The 18,060-nt window shown below is 35.1% G+C and overlaps 1 protein-coding gene across 3 annotated transcripts in view; it reads right to left on the reverse strand.

Annotated features, from left to right (window-relative positions):
• Positions 1-18,060, reverse strand: part of LRBA (LPS responsive beige-like anchor protein) — a 503,590-nt gene that overhangs the window by 149,794 nt on the left and 335,736 nt on the right. For all 3 annotated transcript variants that reach the window (XM_053911800.1, XM_024569215.3, XM_045202618.2), the window contains exons 41-44: positions 9,626-9,743; positions 7,418-7,520; positions 4,473-4,588; positions 1,909-2,021 (exon numbers count right to left, since the gene is read on the reverse strand). In XM_053911800.1, the coding sequence (XP_053767775.1) occupies positions 1,909-2,021; positions 4,473-4,588; positions 7,418-7,520; positions 9,626-9,743 (450 nt within the window). The remainder of the gene's footprint in view (positions 1-1,908; positions 2,022-4,472; positions 4,589-7,417; positions 7,521-9,625; positions 9,744-18,060) is intronic.

Here is an 18,060-nt window from a genome sequence, read left to right on the forward strand (position 1 = left end):
TTATTCCTCATAGTCACCTGGGAAATCCTGCTGATATAATAGTAAGTGAAAGCAAGTGTCTCCTTATGGAAGGATCCCCAATAATAAATGAGACAGAAGTGACAGAATTTAAACACCATCATTTTGCAGTTCTTACCAAACTAATGAATCCAGGCATTAAGTATCACTGGCTGCTAACAACACAAATGAGAAGTAAAATAAACATTACATACCTTTGACTCAAGAATGCAAAACTTCCTACAAAGCAGTCTTGCCAAAAATATCTAATCTGAATTCTATCGGCCCCTGGAAACAACTACCAATTTATAAGCAATACAGAAGACAGAGGAACCTGTTAGACTACACCACAGGAATGGAATAAGCAAAATCCACACTGAGAAATGAGTAAGACACACAATGTGTTTCTCAATACTAAATTAGAAAAAAGATGGAAGAGAATCCTACCGAATAAAGAGGGACTTAAGAGATATATCAATTAACTGCAATGGGTGGTACTTATTTGGGTCCTGATTTCAATAAACAAACTGAAAAGAATTATAAAAGTTGTCATTCAATTGGAAATGTGATCTGTTAGGTATTGGATGATATTAAAAATTACTGCTAGTACTTTAGGATGCTAAGGGCAATGTAGTTGTGCTTTAAAAAAGAGACCCTAGCTTTGAGACGTACATACTAAAATATTTATGAATGGAACGACATGATTTCTGGGATTTCCTTCAGAGTAACATGAGAAGGGGAAAGAAAAAGAGAGTGAAGATAAAACTAAGTGTAACCATGCCCTGGCAGCTGTCGAGCCAGGGTGACTGGTAGATGGGGATTTATTATCATCTTTCGTCTACTCCTGCATACACTTGAAATACACCGTAATAAAAAACTAAAAAGAAAAAAAAGACATATAAACTTTATTTTGTATCAGAAAATGATGATTTAGGATATTCTATTCATTGATACTTCAGGACAGAAAATAAACGTTCTTGAAGAATACCTAAATATATGGGAAAATACTTAGAGAAAAAAAAGTTAAAGAATATGGTATGTATACATGATGTAATTATTCCTTATTGATATGTTGTAAATTAGCAGTAATTTTTTTTCTTATGTACATGTTTTATACTTTAAAAATCAAATATAGTTAATAATAATATACCTTGGGAAAAACATCACATACATTATTTAATTCATTTAACACTTACTGACAGCACACCCTGTGCCAGGCATGGGAAAAATAATTATGAACAAGAACCCTATCATTATAAATAAGAACCAACAGAGTGGGTAGAAAGATATGTAAAATGCAGGATATTTTAAGTGCCCTGAAAGACACAGAGAGCAGAGCATCAGGGGAGAAAGAGCCACCAGCCACTCACCAAGCAGGGAGACAAGCATTAAAGGCAGAGAAGGCAAAGTTCTGATTGGGAAAGATCTACTCTGCATTCAGTGACAAGAATAGTTTAAGCACTGGACTCATATAATTCAACATCAGACTTAAAAAGAATCCACTTGTTTTAACAAGGAATGGATGAGAGAAGGGAAAGAGAGCAGGGCGGTCAGTCGGTCAGGAGACTCGGAGCAGCAGAGGGTAAGAATACTACTGGTGAGAAGTTTTCATGATTTTCCTTACATGTTTTATCAAATACTAACACCCTTAGAAGAAGTTGCTGTTTGAAAACAATGTCTTCTTAAGCATATATGGAAAAAACTTATAACCTAATATTTTTTAATTCCCATCAAGTTTTTCATGCATTTTCACTTTTAAATTTGAGAACATTAAAATACCCTTAAAAGATAAATATATTAAAGTTACAATTATATTAAATGATTTTTTAAAAGTAACGTGAAAATTAAATATAATCAAATATGTTTTTAAATGTAGAACAATTATATTTCAGATGCTTCCTAAGAACTTACCTTGGATAAATCTCTGAAGTTACTTGGCAAGGTGAGATCCAATTCTTCTGAGTCATAGTTAGTAATGACCCAGGGAAACACTGGATACTGATTTAAGTCATTGTAACTCCGTCCTGGCAGAGGAAAAAAAAAACGTCAGTCTAGAATAATAGAATGATAAGCAGATTCAGGAGTATAATTTACTAAAAGTAACGAGTTTTTGAGTGCCAGCTATTGCTCGCAGTGCTATCCATACATTATTTCATTTAATCCTCACAAGAGCCCCATGAAATTAGTATCATCCCCATTTTACAGATGAAAAAACTGAGGTATAAAAGGTTAGGTAATTTGTCCAAAAATGATATACTAGTAATGGTTGAACTGTATTCAAATCCAGATACTCTGGCCCCCAAGTTCATGTTCTTATAAACTACACTTGACTACTTTTTGTTACCTGAAAGCCTGTACCGATTAAAATATCTTTTATTAAAGCTTTAAAAAACAATTTACAATTCTCATAGAGCTTTTCAAAACTAGATTCATTTCTCTGCCATCAATTCACCAATCAACCAAGTTTAAGTAATTTGAGCCCTGCGGACATTCATTATTCATCTGTAGAATCAGAGCTGTACCGAAGTACTCTGGGATTTCTGTGACAGCTTTCAGATTCCACAGTCCTCTGAATACGGGGCACAGCATCGCCACTGTTGCTTCCCCCACTCCCGAAAGCCGCCGTATACACTCCCGCGCTTCCTCCGAACTAATGACATCAACGACAGAGTTAGCTGGTGTCAGATGGTTTGTGCCCTGTAAATTCTTGTTATTTAATATTATGTTTTAATTCCCAATGTCATCTCTCTAATGTAGGCCCTTATTACTCTGCATATAACTGTTCCTTAACTTTGCTCTTGGCCTTGTGTCTCTCTGCTCCAACTTATCCTTCATCCTGCCTCCAAGCTACCTTTTCACACAGCTGATACCACTCCTTGGTTCAAAAACTTTCACAAGTTTCCTAATGAACTGACTGCTAACTCCTCAAAGAGACAAAAAATCTTCCACTTTTCCACACAACCTTTCCAGTTCTGTTCTTCATTATACATTTAGAAATATATACTTTATGTACACACATACACACACAGACACATATATATGCATACACATGGTAGTCCCCCTTATTCATGGTTTTCCTTTCCATATTCTTGGTGGACTGTGGGCCAAAAATATTAAATGAAGAATTCTAGAAACAAGCAATTCATGAGTTTTACGCTGCATGCCGTTCCGAGTAATGTTATGAAATCTTCCACCATCCTGCTTTGTCCCACCCAGACACAAACCACCTCTTTGTCCAGCATACCCACGAGGCAGACACTCCCACCCTTAGTCACTTAGCAGCCACTCGGTCATCAGACGGACTGTAGAGACATTTCAGAGCTTGTGTTCAAACATCACTTATTTCCCTCAGCGTCTCCAAAGCACAAGAGCAATTAAGATATGCCAAAGAGAAGCCGTAAAATATATGTATATATAGGATAAAATATAATATAAATGGGGATCAGTACTACTCATGGTTTTAGGCATCTGTGGGGGGGTCTTGGAACATGTGCCACGTGAATGGTGGGACTACTTTATATACAATATGTATTGTGTGTGCACAAAACTATACCATTAATCGTTCTCTAGCTTCACTTCATACTTTTCCATCTTTTCTATTGCTTATGCCTTTAGTTTCCCATAAAATATCTTCTACTCTCTCAAACACCTTCTTTGTTAGTTAAAGTACTATCGGTCCTTATGCAACCATGAAATCTTCATTTTTCCCTTACTCTGACCAACTAAATGACCCTTGTAATCCCATTATTTTGTATTTTTAAATTGAATCTATACTCACTTGATCTAAAATCATGACAATGCTCACATTCAAAATAACTTCTGTGAGAGTAAGCAACACACCTTATGCTCTATGTATCGCCTCTGTGCCTCAAATATAAACTGTACCAGCGCCTTGACCCACCCAAATCTCAAACATCTCATAATTACATTTCCTGTTCTCTTTATTCTAATGATCACACATTTCTATTCTTCAGTCTTTACAAAGGAACAGTTTCAATGGGTGACCATCAGTAATGTTATGTCATTATAGATCATGTACAGGGCCATTTGTCTTCAGATTTGCATGTGTGGGTTGTACTCTTCCATCACTTATTACTGTACCTTCAGTTTTCGTTTTTCTATGCTGGGTTTCACTGTTTCATCATATACTATAATTCCGATTAAGTTAATAGATTCTTAAGATTTTTATGGTTATTCATTCCTTCTATTCCATACTGAGTCCATTCTTACTACACTGAAGAGCTGTAAACTTTCATTTTATGCTTTTGAAAAAGATTGTGTAGACCCATATTTAACTTTTATCAGGAAGTCATATATAAAGCTTTCATCTCTATTATAAAAATTACTCTTGACAAGGTATATTCATGTAGTAATAGAAATTAAAATAAGCTATATGCCGATAATCAAGATAACCTTATCATGTCACAATGAACAGTTTATCGTTTGAAGTCAGTCCACATGAGAGCTTAGATCACCTGCTATCGTGTTGAGGAACATCAAGTACTCAAAATTGGAAATCTCTCTGTGCTGCCATCGCTGAGTCATATTAGAAGCTTTAAAAAGTTGACGTGGACTACCTAACGAGATGCGCCTGCAAAAGGAGGAAATTGACACAGAATCGATTTAAAATTTATACCACAATAATAAATCATGAATATCTCTGCTTATCCAAAGTGACATCTGTATATTCTGAAAAGTTCCATTCATGCAATACTAATGAATTCGAGAGCTGTTTCAATCCACAATTATTGGTTAAATAAGTGATCTGGACTAGCCACAGGCCTATTCCACACATTCTGTTCATTAAGGTGAACCGTCATTACGATGCCATTATAATAATATCTAGGTTCCATAGGGTTGATTAATAATAGCATAATTAATAATTTACTGCTTTACTGCTACAACAGGTATTACAGTAACTGAGAAATACCTATAAAATTGTATTCACGTCTTTATCAACTTTAATAATCATTACACAACAACACATTTGTGCACTATACATGTAAATATTATGTTTGCACACACTTTGTAATGGGGCAAAGAGGACTCTGAGCTTTTTAGCTGTTGATTCTAGGGGTAGGATAGAAATAAGGAAAAAATTTTGATATAGCTTAATAGAAGACCCAGTTTTCTGTTTTCTTAACCCAATATAAATAACGATGGATATAACTGACCAATAATAAGTAGGACTGGGAAATCAGTAGCAGGATTAATTATTATATTCAGGGCACAGAATCTCAGGGAAGTACGTTGTCACAGTTCTTCTACAATTAAGATAAGGTAGTTATCTTTTTTTAAGGATTTTATTGCTTTCTTTTTAGAGAGAGAAGGGAAGGAAAGGAACATCAATGTGAGGGAGAAGCATCAAGCAGTTGCCTCTCATATGCACCCCAACTGGGGACCATGCTGGCAACCCAGGCAAGTGCCCTGACTGGGAATCAACTAGCTGCACTCGCTCTGCTAAAGGACGCCCAACCCACTGAGCCACACGGGGCAGGGCAAGGTAGCTATCTTTTGGAAAGCTTCTATTTCCGAAGGTATAACTTACACACCATAAAATTTACCCACTGTAACTGTATTACTCAATGATTTTTTAAAATGTAAATATCTAGGGTTGTGCAACTGTCATGACCACACACTTGAGAACATTTTCATCACAAGAACTTGTGCATATTTAGAGTTAATCACCATTCTTTTCCCCGGCTCTAGGCAAGTATCGGTCTGCTTTCCGTCTCTATAAACTTACCTTTTCTGGACATTACTGATAAATAGAAATAGACATCATGAAGTCTTTTGCATCAGGCTTCTTTTACTAACTGTAATGTTTTTGAGGTTCAGCAGTGTGTAGGAAATATTATTAGTACTTCATTTATTTTGACTGCTGAATAGTATTCCGTTGTATGAATCTCATTATAAGCGCTAAAAATCTATTCAAGTGACTGATTTATTGAGTTAAGACCTTTAGCTTTAGCTGTAGGAAAACATTACAAAAAGTCCCAAGTATGATAACACATATTAGGTGATAAATAAAATTTTTTATACTAATCAGTAGAAAGAAGATGTTTGTTACTAAGATATGAAAATCTACCATACAATTCTGAGTTGCTTCCTTCTGCAGCCTGGAAGTTCCCATTAAACCCTACAGTTATCTAATCAAAGCCCTGATTTGCGTTGTAAAGCAACTACTGCTGATAATCCGGAAGGGCCACATTTTGTGCCTTGTTTACATAAAAATCGTGATCTGTGGTGGTTTAAAATAAGCCCACAAATTCTTTGATACTTTCTCCTCAAAAGGTGGAGTTTGATTCCCCTTCCCTGGAGCCTGGGCTGGCTTCAAGGACTCACTTGTAACAAGTACTAGGGGGTAGAAAAGACGGCACATGACTGACAAAGGTAGGCCATAAAAAGGACACCGGGACACCTGCCTCCTTCTTTTGGATCACTTGCTCTGGGGAAAGTCAGCTCCCACGTGGGGCAGACACTCACGCAGCCCAAGGAGAGGCTGACTGGGGGGGAACCGAGTACTACCGAGAGGAGGGCTTCACCTTGGAAAGTCCTCCGCCCCAGGATGACTAACATCCTGACTGTTGTTTGTCCATTCTATTTCAAGTGCATTTGTAACACGGTATTACCTGAAAATTTTTGGAATAAACACTAATCAAAGCAACTCAAATCCATACAAAATTAGGTATGCAAAAAGTAAACTGAATTGCTACAGCTAATATGTTTCAAGCAATCAACAGAAAAATCTGATTGGTTCAGTCTTACCACTCCTTAAATTAACAAAAATGTATTCATGATGAATCAGTACCTACTATGAAAGAAAATAATAGTGATATCCTCTCTTTCATTCTTGCTATTGGTAATTTGTATTTTCTCTCTTTTTATTTATAGGTTTTGTATATGTTTATATTTTTATTTTTTTTTAAGATTTCATTTATTTCTTTTTAGGGAGAGGGGAAGGGAGGGAGAAAGAGAGAGAAAGAAACATCAATGTGTTGTTGCCTCTCGAGAGCCTCCTAGTGGGGACCTGGCCCACAACCCAAGCATGTGCCCTGACTGGGAATTGAACTGGCGACCCTTTGGTTCACAGGCTGGCCCTCAATCCACTCAGCCACAACAGCCAGGGCTGTATATATGTTTATTAATCTTTACAGAAAAATAACTTTGCATTAAATTATTTTTTCTTATTGCATTTAGTTACTTTTCCATTGATGTTAATGCCTTTATGCTTATCATTTTCTTTTTTCAGCTCACTTTGGTTTACATTTACTCTCTCTAGTTTCTTCAGACAAAAGTTGACTCACAATAATACACCAATAATCACTTACTATGAAACTCAAAACAGAAACTCATGCATTTTAAAAGAACACATATTAGTACAGATTATTTTCCATATTTTTCCCATATAAAATAGTACCTGGTTTGAGGCAATCCAAAACACGTTCCAACACCAACACGAGGGAGGCAGTTAACCACTTTCTTTACTACGGCAGGGTCTGGGAAGTTGAACATTACAGCAACTATGAAAAATAATTTTCAAAAATTAGAATGCAATATAATTTCCCTTCTATTTACTCTTACTTCAAGTATTTATTAAATACAATTCTTGGCACCTTGCTTTTATTAGTGTAGTCAATTTTAGTATTAATACACCAGAGGTAATATTCATTTCACTTATAAACTCCTATACCACAGACAGTTCCCTCTCTAAGTACTGTCGGAATCATAACATCAGTTGTTGCATTAATGTGACATGAAGCTGAGATTATCTAGCTGCAAGGTGAATTCATAAAATTGGATTTTGGTAAGTTAACTATGTATCTATGAATTTCTATAAAAACTATTTAAAATTTAAATTTATATAGTTAATAATCTAACTCCATAAAGACTACAGTACAGCTACTAAACTGTCAGCTATATTTATTTTCTATGATGAACAATTTTACAAACATTCTCTGTATAATGTTTATATGTTTGTACTTTTATGTTCATATAATCCAGAATAACATGTGACCTAAAGCAAAAATTTTCCTCTATGGTTAATAATTAAATTTAAATGCTTTCTAATCATTTCTATTCCAATAAGTACACATTCTGAGAATATCAAGAAACATACACCAATACATATAAACATATTTAGCATATAAATGTTAACACAGACACCAATAAATTTGTGTCCTTAAAAATATGAAAATAACAGTCATAAAATCATGAGAGAGAATTTAGAATGTATTATTTTGGTTAGTCTTAAGATTTTAACTATATTCATTTCAGTATCAGAATCACATTAAGCTATGAGTGCTCACCTAGCTTTCAAACACTGGCATTACCAACATGTTCCAGGTAAAAAGTACATGATCATTCACGAAAACATATTTAGAGTGCCATATATATATATATATACATATATATATATACACACACACATATATATACATATACACATATATATACATATATATATATATACACCCAATATACCTTCTAATAAGCCTTCCTTATGTGTCCATTATTACACTGAATAAAGGACAAATTAAAAAACAAAAGAAAAACTATCATAGACTATGGCAAATGACCGAGATCATGAAGAAAAGGCAACAGAAGAACACATGTACAAAAGCAAGGATGCATAAGAAATTTTAAAGAAGAATAAATGAATGAGAATGAACAAGCAGTAAATATTGTAAGTCTGGAAGCCCTTTGGGACAGCAAGAATGCAGACTGGGCTAAACGTGAAACATCCACTTGATTATTCGCCTGGAAGAATAATGTTTACACTAAGAAAAAGGTATGTGCAGGGGAAGAGACCAAATAGGAACGGGATAAACACTTTTACCTAAAGAAACCTGTATTCTCTAAAGACACATGACTTCATAAAGGAAAAAAGAAAGGTGTGCGCGGGCTGTGTTATTTTGTGTAGATTGTTTTTAGAGTGACAACTTGTAGGCTATAGAAAGAGAAAATTTAAAAAAAAAAAAACAACCTTCAACCGACTTTGGTACAAGGAGTATTGGCAAGGAGGCAGTAAGCTTTACAGTCTCCCGTGAGCCTCCACCCACTCTGAGCGGTGCGTTTCCTTCAAGTTCACCTTGTCTCTCCCTCTTGTCTTATGAATTTCACCAAGTTCCAGTCTAAACCCACAAATTGAATTTTAGTTCTTTCAAGAATGATGTAATAAGAAACAACCCGGACAGTTCAGGACCATTTTCTGATGGTCCCTTTAAAAATGGCAACAGATTAGATAAAAAATTAAATAAATGTTTGAATCATCTGATTACCCTTCTCCCCTCTCCAAATGCAGCCACCTTCCAGGAGTTAAGCAGCAGAGCAATACTGAGTACATCAGAATTCCAAAACGGATTAAGTGCTTAGTTATTCCCCATATTCATAAATCCTTGAACTAATTTGTTACATGGCCAGGAAAGTAAAACTACTACAAATAATTCTCAGAATGACCAAGGGGGTAGGGCCATGAAGATGCATGTGGGTCAGAAAAAGGGTCAGTAGGGCAGGGGTTGGGACTACAAAAAAACTACCTAAATGAAAACAATATGGTATATTCAAAAATGAAATCTTAAAGAGACGGAGGTTAGCTTTGTAACAACAGACTTCTGCAACACATTACCTCTGTTTGCCATAAAGATCTCCAGGGCTGTATTTTGCAAAAGATAACGACGAGAAAAGATTGATCGTATCTCTGTGAACAACCATTTTCCATGAAGCCCTTCTGTATATGCCAGGATCTGGTGAAGAAAACAATAACCCAAGTAAGTAAAAACAGAATTTTTACCCCCCCAATTAAAACAGAAAAGGCCCTATTGAGAAAAACCAGTTCTAAGAATTAAATGAACAGTTATTAATTTGAAAGGAGACTAAAAACACAGATTGCGACTTATGGAAAGGAAGCAGGGTAAAATTGTAAAACAGCCACTTATAAATATACTTGGAGGCTTCTTAAAGCAGTGATATAATTTCTTTTGGGGGAAATATATATTGCATTATTTAGTGACTGATTTTTGATTTATATTATGGAAACTTTTAGATAAAACCTTAAAAAGAAGGATCTCCTGAAAAGAATGTCCTACATGCTTATAGATCCCATATACAGTTCAGTTTCATATGTGATTTTGATGAACCCAGAATTACTTTTTACATACTTGAAAAAAAAAACCTTCAGTTCGTAACTTTTTAAAAATTCGCCCTTTTAGGGGCACAGCGATGGCCACAGCCATTCACTCAGAAAGCACAAAGACTGACTGCAGAAGAGGTTAAGTATCATTTTGTCAGGGAGGCTAAAGACAAACCTGCAAATGAACTCAGCATAATCTCTCTGTGGAGTAGGTGGTTGTCAGAGTAACTTGTTACAATTCTTGTCATCCCATGTGACAGACGCAGTAGCTTAGAATGCTTTGCCAGGGAAAAGTAATCCTGTCTTTAGTCCTAAGCCACTTTGTTGCTTTGCTATTCAAGTTTTGTTTTTCAAAAAGTTCATTTCAAAAGCTTAATTATGAAGGTGTTGAAGAAAAACCAGATGTGGAATTTCTTCACACCAGTTTTTCACATAATATTAATAAATAAAATGAGAAGCGTTTGGCAGCAAAACTTGGTGAAAATCCGTAAGAGCAAATTAAACATTGAAGGTCTAGCTCTCAAAAGTAACTACTATAAAAAAGTACAAATAAACAACATTTGATTGTGATACTGCATTGTAGGGACAAACATGGGATGAGTAGAGAATAAAAATAATGAATAGTAAGAATTTATCCGACAAAACTGTATTCCCTTTACCCATTTCCATTTTCTAGATCTTAACTGCAAACAAATCTATATCCTTCCATGCAAAATGAAGTTTTGGCGGGGGAGTGTGGAGGAAGAACAACTCTTTAACTTAATTCACTAAGTACCTAATCAATATTTAGGTTTTTCTATAGAAATGATTCTATTTCGGTCACCACGGGATCTAGAAATGAAAGATGGATAAAACTCTAAGGCTAGTGTTTTGGGGAAACAACAAACATTCACAGGACCAAACAAGTAATCACGCTTTTAGTTTCAAAACTGGTAAGAGAGAAATCGTACTAATTCTTTCATACAACCAATACCTGCGTACGAAAGATCAAAAGAAATGAACAAGAACAGAGAGGACAACACTACGCGTGTTCCTCACGTGGTTTATCTCAAGTGAGATCTTTCCCAAGGCAGAGGTTGCGTGTACTCCCTGCTCTTCCCACGACCAGTGGGGCCCACCCTCCAGACTGCAGGGGCCTCCCACTTGGTCTCTCGCCTTCTGTTCTTACCTCTAGAGTCTACGATGACCAGAGGAGCCACAGAAAACTTTTTAAAAAGTATACAAATCAGGTATCAGATCACTCGTGTATTTAATACAAGCCAGTGGCTTTGCATTACATGCACAATAAACTCGGAAGCTCTTTATAATCATTTACAAAAGCCTTACATCTGGGACTCTCTCCAGAGCCCAAGTCATTCACCCTCAGGGCCTTTATGCTTGTTTTCTCCTCTGCGTGGAGTGAATGTTCTTCTCCCAAATCTGCACAAGGCTGATTCATTCCCACATTTGGAATTCTGCTCAAATGTCACCTCTTCAGAGAAGCCACAGGATCTACACCCCCACTGCCACCCCATCCTACCCCAAACTCATCATATTGCCACCATAACACTTATGATTACCTACCTGAATTATTATATATCCTTTCTTACCTATTGCCTCTATTTGGCACTAGAATACTAGTCTCTAAGTTCTGCTACAGCAAAGACTTTGAATACACTCTGTCCATTTTCTACAACAATGTCTGACACAAAGTAGATGTTTTTAAAAGATTAAATCAATCAATGAATGGTAGCCTCAGCTCCATACATGGCCCATATTTATTTTGTTTGGGCCATAGGATATTTAACAAAATTTCAAGTAGTTAGTTGAAAGCACATGAAACCGTGGATATTTACATAAAATTCGGACATTTGGTTTCTCAGGAAAAAACGAAGTATCTGTCAAATGCAGCATTAGGGGCCGCATGGTGAAAACTGCCATGCACCCTCATTCTGGCAGCCTCCCTCCACGGTTCACCCATGTACTGATTACTCCCTGGTTTCCACTTGCATCTGAGTTCGCCACCCTGGACTTTTCAAATGGTGGAGAACCCAATATATGTGCTGCAACACACTCCAATCTAGCCAACTGCTAATAGGGAGACCAAATTAAATACTTAACACGAAGCCCCTGGGAAGAGAGTGGTCCACTCCCAGGTTTTCTAATCCAAAGGTCCTTAACTTCTATATACATCACATTGTCACGTTTTGGGGAAAAAAAAGTTTTAATGTTAAACTAGAACTCAACTCATCAGAAATTATAAACAACTGACTATATTTGTGTACTTGCACTTGGGTTATAGACAAAAGAAGAAAATCAAAAGAAACAAAGGACCCTGTAAGCTCTCTGATACGTTAAGAATATCACACACTGGTCTGAAAAGCCCACCTTTTCTGACTGTAGAGCTGGATGATGAGACCTGTTGCTAACAATGGTGATGTCAATCATCACAAGAGCATGGTCTTCTAAGACTGAGCATTTGACTAAATCTTAGAGCACTCCAATTTTTAACAGAAAGAAGTCCACTCATAATTGTTGTGTCAGTTTTTAATGTACTAAAATAATTCTCCAATTAATCAGAAAATTCTATTTATATCCCACTCCTTTAACTATAGTAATTAAATCTACTTGAAATTTATTACCAAAAGTCACACATTCAAAATTACAGAAAATGACATAAGCCCCAAGTACCCACTACTCGGCCTTATAAAATCCTAACATTCTGTCACATTATTATTGCACACATTTAAAAAACTAAGGAAGCATTTCAGGTAGTGCTGACATTCCCATGTAGAACCCTTCCCGATCCCACTTTCCTCTTTTGTCAGAGCTGATCACTACCCTTGTTTTGAGGTTGATCGTGCCTATGTAAGTTTTTATACTATTAGTACAGACATATTCATAAATAGCATCCAGCATTTACCGTATTGTTTTCAAATCTGACAATAAATAGTGTCACACTGACTATAAGACATTATATTTCCAAAGTTAAATATAAGTGGGTCTGGTCATGTTTAAAAACTCAAGAGAAAGAAAAATAGGAGGGACAGGCAGAAAAAATATTTAAAATTGCCAAAGGGATCCAAAATTAAAATCTTACACACAAAAACTACCCTGACTTAAAAAAAATAAAAATAAAAATCTCTATTATGGTAAAGATAGGTAGGGTTTAAAACAGAAACAAAGAATCTCTTAACTAACAGAATTACCAGCTGAAATTGATATAATAACATTTCGTTAAAGTATTCATTAGGAAAGGGTGTCAGTACTGAAAAGCAGCTGAGGTCTAGCGAAGCAAGAGGTTTATTTCTTATTGGAATAGTATATTCCTGGTCCGAGGCTTCACTTCAAAGTCTCTAGAGTTCAATTAAAACTGGATTAGGTGGAAGCAGACCCTTCTTTGGGACTTTCTGCTCACTGAAACTCTACATACACTGACAGCACCCTAGACAGAGGTCTAGCCCTCCAATGAATCAGTTGCTATGGAAACCGTATCATTACCATGGCTCTGCAGTTATGACCCGAAGTCTAGGAGAGCTTGAAAGCTTAAGCCTACAGCACTAGCTTTAAATGTTTACCACCTCGTTTTAATATTGTTAGTAGTATTATTAGTAGAAAATTCAACTCTCACTTTTTAATAATTTGTTTCACACAGGATGGTTTATTAGTTAAATGTTCAGGTGAGGGAATTAGAGATAAAAAAAGTATTTAATTTTAAATACACATACATACACTGCTTTTTAACATTAAAAATAACGACCGTATCTTCTTTATAATTTTATCTGAAAAAAATTTTCCCCAAATAATACATACATTTCCCTTTCCTACCCTTTGAATAGTATACTATGAATACATATGAAAATTTCTTCACCCTGTTGCATTTATTGTCTTGAAAGTAAAGCATTTTTTACTTTTCCTTTAGCCATTCATTTTGAAAAGTTTATGAATTTATCCATAATTTATCTTTTGTTTTCTTATCCCCATGAAAGAACAAAAATAGAAACATGCCTTTATTGCCCAACTGCATGAAAGTCTCATTTATTGAGTAACAGGCATTTTTTAAAAGTAGATTTAAAATAGTCTCTGAAATTAAAATAAATTTGTTTCAAGTAAGTAAAGGGTTTTGTTTTTAAAAAAACTACCTTCAATAAATTTCAAATGTTTTAAAATTCTTTCTGGAAGGGAACTATATTAAAAAGTAATAATGTTTTAGCTTAAAAATAAGAAATATTTTGGGAATGTACATATTTTTAAAATACTATTCTTAATTTTAAAGCTAGCATTGTATAATCTAGTTCCAAATATTAGCCAATTTTTGGAGAGGTTTTACTCTTTCTGATTAATTCCATGTTGACTTTGATGAACCTGATGACAAAAGTCAAATCAAATAATATACATCAACAATAGTACCTAAATTTTGAAATGAAACTACATCCAGACTAAGGATATATCTAACATCATGAAAAATGTTTTAAACTTAGTATATAAAATATAAAGTAATTATGCCATCAATTAAGCAGTAACACTAGTGGTAGGAAAGTCTAGAAAATATTCACATCCCATTTTATGGAGCATAATTATAAATTAATTTAAAAGATTACACCTTAATATAATCCTTGTATAAAACAGTAAGTATTTAACATGAAAACACATATTGAAAAATATTCTAATGTCAAATTACCATCAAACATATGTGCAAATTTTTTATTTATAATAATTATAATTTTTACAAACTAGTTGAAAGTAACTTTAAAATTACACCACTCTATTACTAACATAATTTTTGGATCTTGCTGCATGCAATTTCCTCTGAAATGTGGCATCGAAGCATAGCACTTCAGTTATTCTAGTAATACTAAATTCTACTGGGTTTAAGGATTTACTTCATCACCAATCACATAACTTGTAGTTTTAAGTTCTCAATGATACATTCTCAAAGTAAAACTTAAAGCTGTGCTTTGAATTTAAAAATGGCATAGCGTTCACTCTGACAGAAACTGTCTAACATGGTAATTTTGTTATTAAACATGTATCCATATGCACATACAGAGCCGCCATACTTTGAAAAACAGTAACAAAAATATGAAAGTTGCAAATACAAAAGAAAATTAACTTCTGAATTAATTATGAGTTATTTATTCATTTCCATCTCTACAGGAAACTTCCTCCTGCTGCTTACCAGTACTATGATGTAGTACAGTATTCTCCCTAGCATTTTCATGGGTGACAAATTCAATTAAACATATTCATTACTCTAATGTTCTCCTTGGCAGTTTAGTCAGTATGAAAAATTAAAAATATATAAACAAAATGCTATGTGACCTCTGTATCGATTGGGCTAAAATGGCTTTAGCCTGGGTGTGGACGATGGGGCAGCTAGGAGGGACAAGCGGGGAGCGTACAAATGCATACACTCTTATGTTTTCTCTTCCAATTACTGAGGGAGATGATAAAACCACAGCAAATGATGTATCAGCTCATTTTATCTTATCGCTTTGGGGCTGGGTGACAATGAAGTTCATATTTCACTGGCTCCCATTGAAGATTGTGAAAATTACTTGCCCTCATGACCTGAAATTTCACTAGAAGACAGAAATTTCTCTTCTGCAAAGTAATGCAATTTTTCAGATGTCAACCTTTAGCCCAGCTTTAAAAATTAATTTCATTTATATTAACCAATGATATTGATATTTTCACAGAACGCTCTTTGATACATGAAGCACTGACTGGCAAATTGATGTTGCTTTAGATGGGCAAAACTATTTTACGTTAAGCTGCTGTGGCAGACAGATTTATGGCAAACTGAAATTCCCATTTCATAATTTAATATTTGTGCAGGAGTGATGCACCTTTAAGCCCTTGGCCTGTAAATAATTCATAATCTTTAGTTGGTTCTGTTTTACTTTCACTATTCTTCAGCTTAAAAATAATTTGCATTCTAAATGATGTACCATAAAAGCCATCTCTTCTTGAACTAACATTTAATATGTATTCTAATGAGTCAAAAGCCAAATGTGGTAATGAAGAAGCAGAACAAAGGGATTTATCCATCACCCTACAAATTTTTAATTTAGTCTTTTTTTTTTTTTAACTTAAACTGTATCTGTAGTCTGGGAATTGTGTTCTTAAGGAACAGTATTAAGGAACACGACTGCTTCTTTATTTTTCATAGCAGCACGTGAAATAAAAAGCTAGATATTAAAATTTTTTTAAAAAGGGTAGAATGAGCTTGGATAAATACCTGAACTAAAATAGAGATACTTGGGTTTAGAGATAACTTTTAGGGTACAAACATAATAAAGTCACAATGTCAATTGATCATAAAGTGTGAAATCCATCTAATTTTAGTATAAGAGATAAATCACCTATCTATAGGGGAACAATCAATATTTTATTATTTATTTGTTTGTTTGTTTATTTTTAGACAGAGAAGTAGGAAGGGAGAAAGAGAGGGAGAGAAACATCAGTGTGTGATTGTTTCTTGTGTGCCCCCAACTGGGAACCTGGACCACAACCCAGGCATGTGCTCTGACTGGGAATTGAACCAGTGACCCTGTGGTTTGCAGGCCAGCGCTCAATCCACTGAGCCACACCAGCCAGGGCAAATATTTTAAAGTATTAAAAGTATTATTAAAAGATGTAACAGTCTGGTGCCTAAGGACTTTTTTTTTTAATTTTTAGCTTTTTAATTTTTATTTTTATTGTTATTCAATTACAGTTGCATGCCTTTTCTCCCCATCCCTCCACCCCACCCCAGCCGTTTTTATTACACCTTTAATCAGTAAAGAGTTTTGTCTAATTCAAAAAATGCCTTATGAAGATAATCACTACACCAATACTCTTTCATTTTATTAATATAGTAAGTTAAATATAAACATGTATAAATTTATGTATTAATCTATACTCCTAAAATTCAAGAAAGGCTAAAGCATTTTCTTACTTTAGCTATTTGTCCCCAAAATGGTTTACCACTGTTCTAACTTTATATCCACAAAAATCACTTCTGTGATTTTTATGCTTGAAATATTCAAATTGGTTTTTTTTCTTTATAATTATGATATTGGGAAAACAGTAACATAAATTATACTTCGTAATTTTTCTATTTTGATTGGAAAGATTCCTAGTTACTTCTCAAGAACTTGGAACAATAACACGTCCCTGTCACGGAATTCAAGATATGAAGCGTGTGTGCCTATTCCACATCCTGACTCTCTGGAGCTTTCTATTCCTTAACGAAGAGTTAAATTTAAGTCAGCACTAATGAAAACTGTCTAATTTGAAATATACTGGAAAATTCTATAATATACTTTTTAAATCACCAATGAACAACACTAAGTATCTTTCTTCTCAATGCCCATTCTTACTTAATGAACTCAATCTCAGTCTCAGATTGGTATTAAAAATCCTCCCTAGATATATGAAACAAAGCTTCAAGCTAGAGTAATATCAGACTGTAGCTAGACTACTTATCTCTTTGTGAGTAAATGATTTAAACTAAATAAAGGGAATACCTTCGTGTATCTTCAAGAAACGTGCTTTTGTTCTCAAATATAGCAGAGAACAGAAATAAATGGACGTTTGTACAGAGAACAGCCTTCGAAGAGATAGATACTGTCCCCTTTAGAGCAAAGGGCAGGCCTGTTCATTGTCCAGTGTGATAACGATAATGATACCCTTTGGGGCAAAGGCCAGACTTTACTGCCCAGGGTGCATGTCTGGGTTCCTGAAGACCAAGATGGCTCATCGGGGAGCCACAGCATCTACCTAGGTCTCTCGTCTTAGTCTGCTCCGACTGCATGTAAACAGCACAGTGTGGGTGACTTAAACCACAGAAATGTATTTCTCCCAGTCCTGGAGGCTGGGAAGTCCAAGGCCAAGATGCCAGCAGATTGGGTTCCTGAGAGCTCTCTTCCTGGCCTGAGATCTCTCTGCCTTCTCAGCACCCTCACCTG

This window comes from Desmodus rotundus, chromosome 9 (assembly GCF_022682495.2).
Source record: "Desmodus rotundus isolate HL8 chromosome 9, HLdesRot8A.1, whole genome shotgun sequence".
Lineage (NCBI taxonomy): Eukaryota > Metazoa > Chordata > Mammalia > Chiroptera > Phyllostomidae > Desmodus > Desmodus rotundus.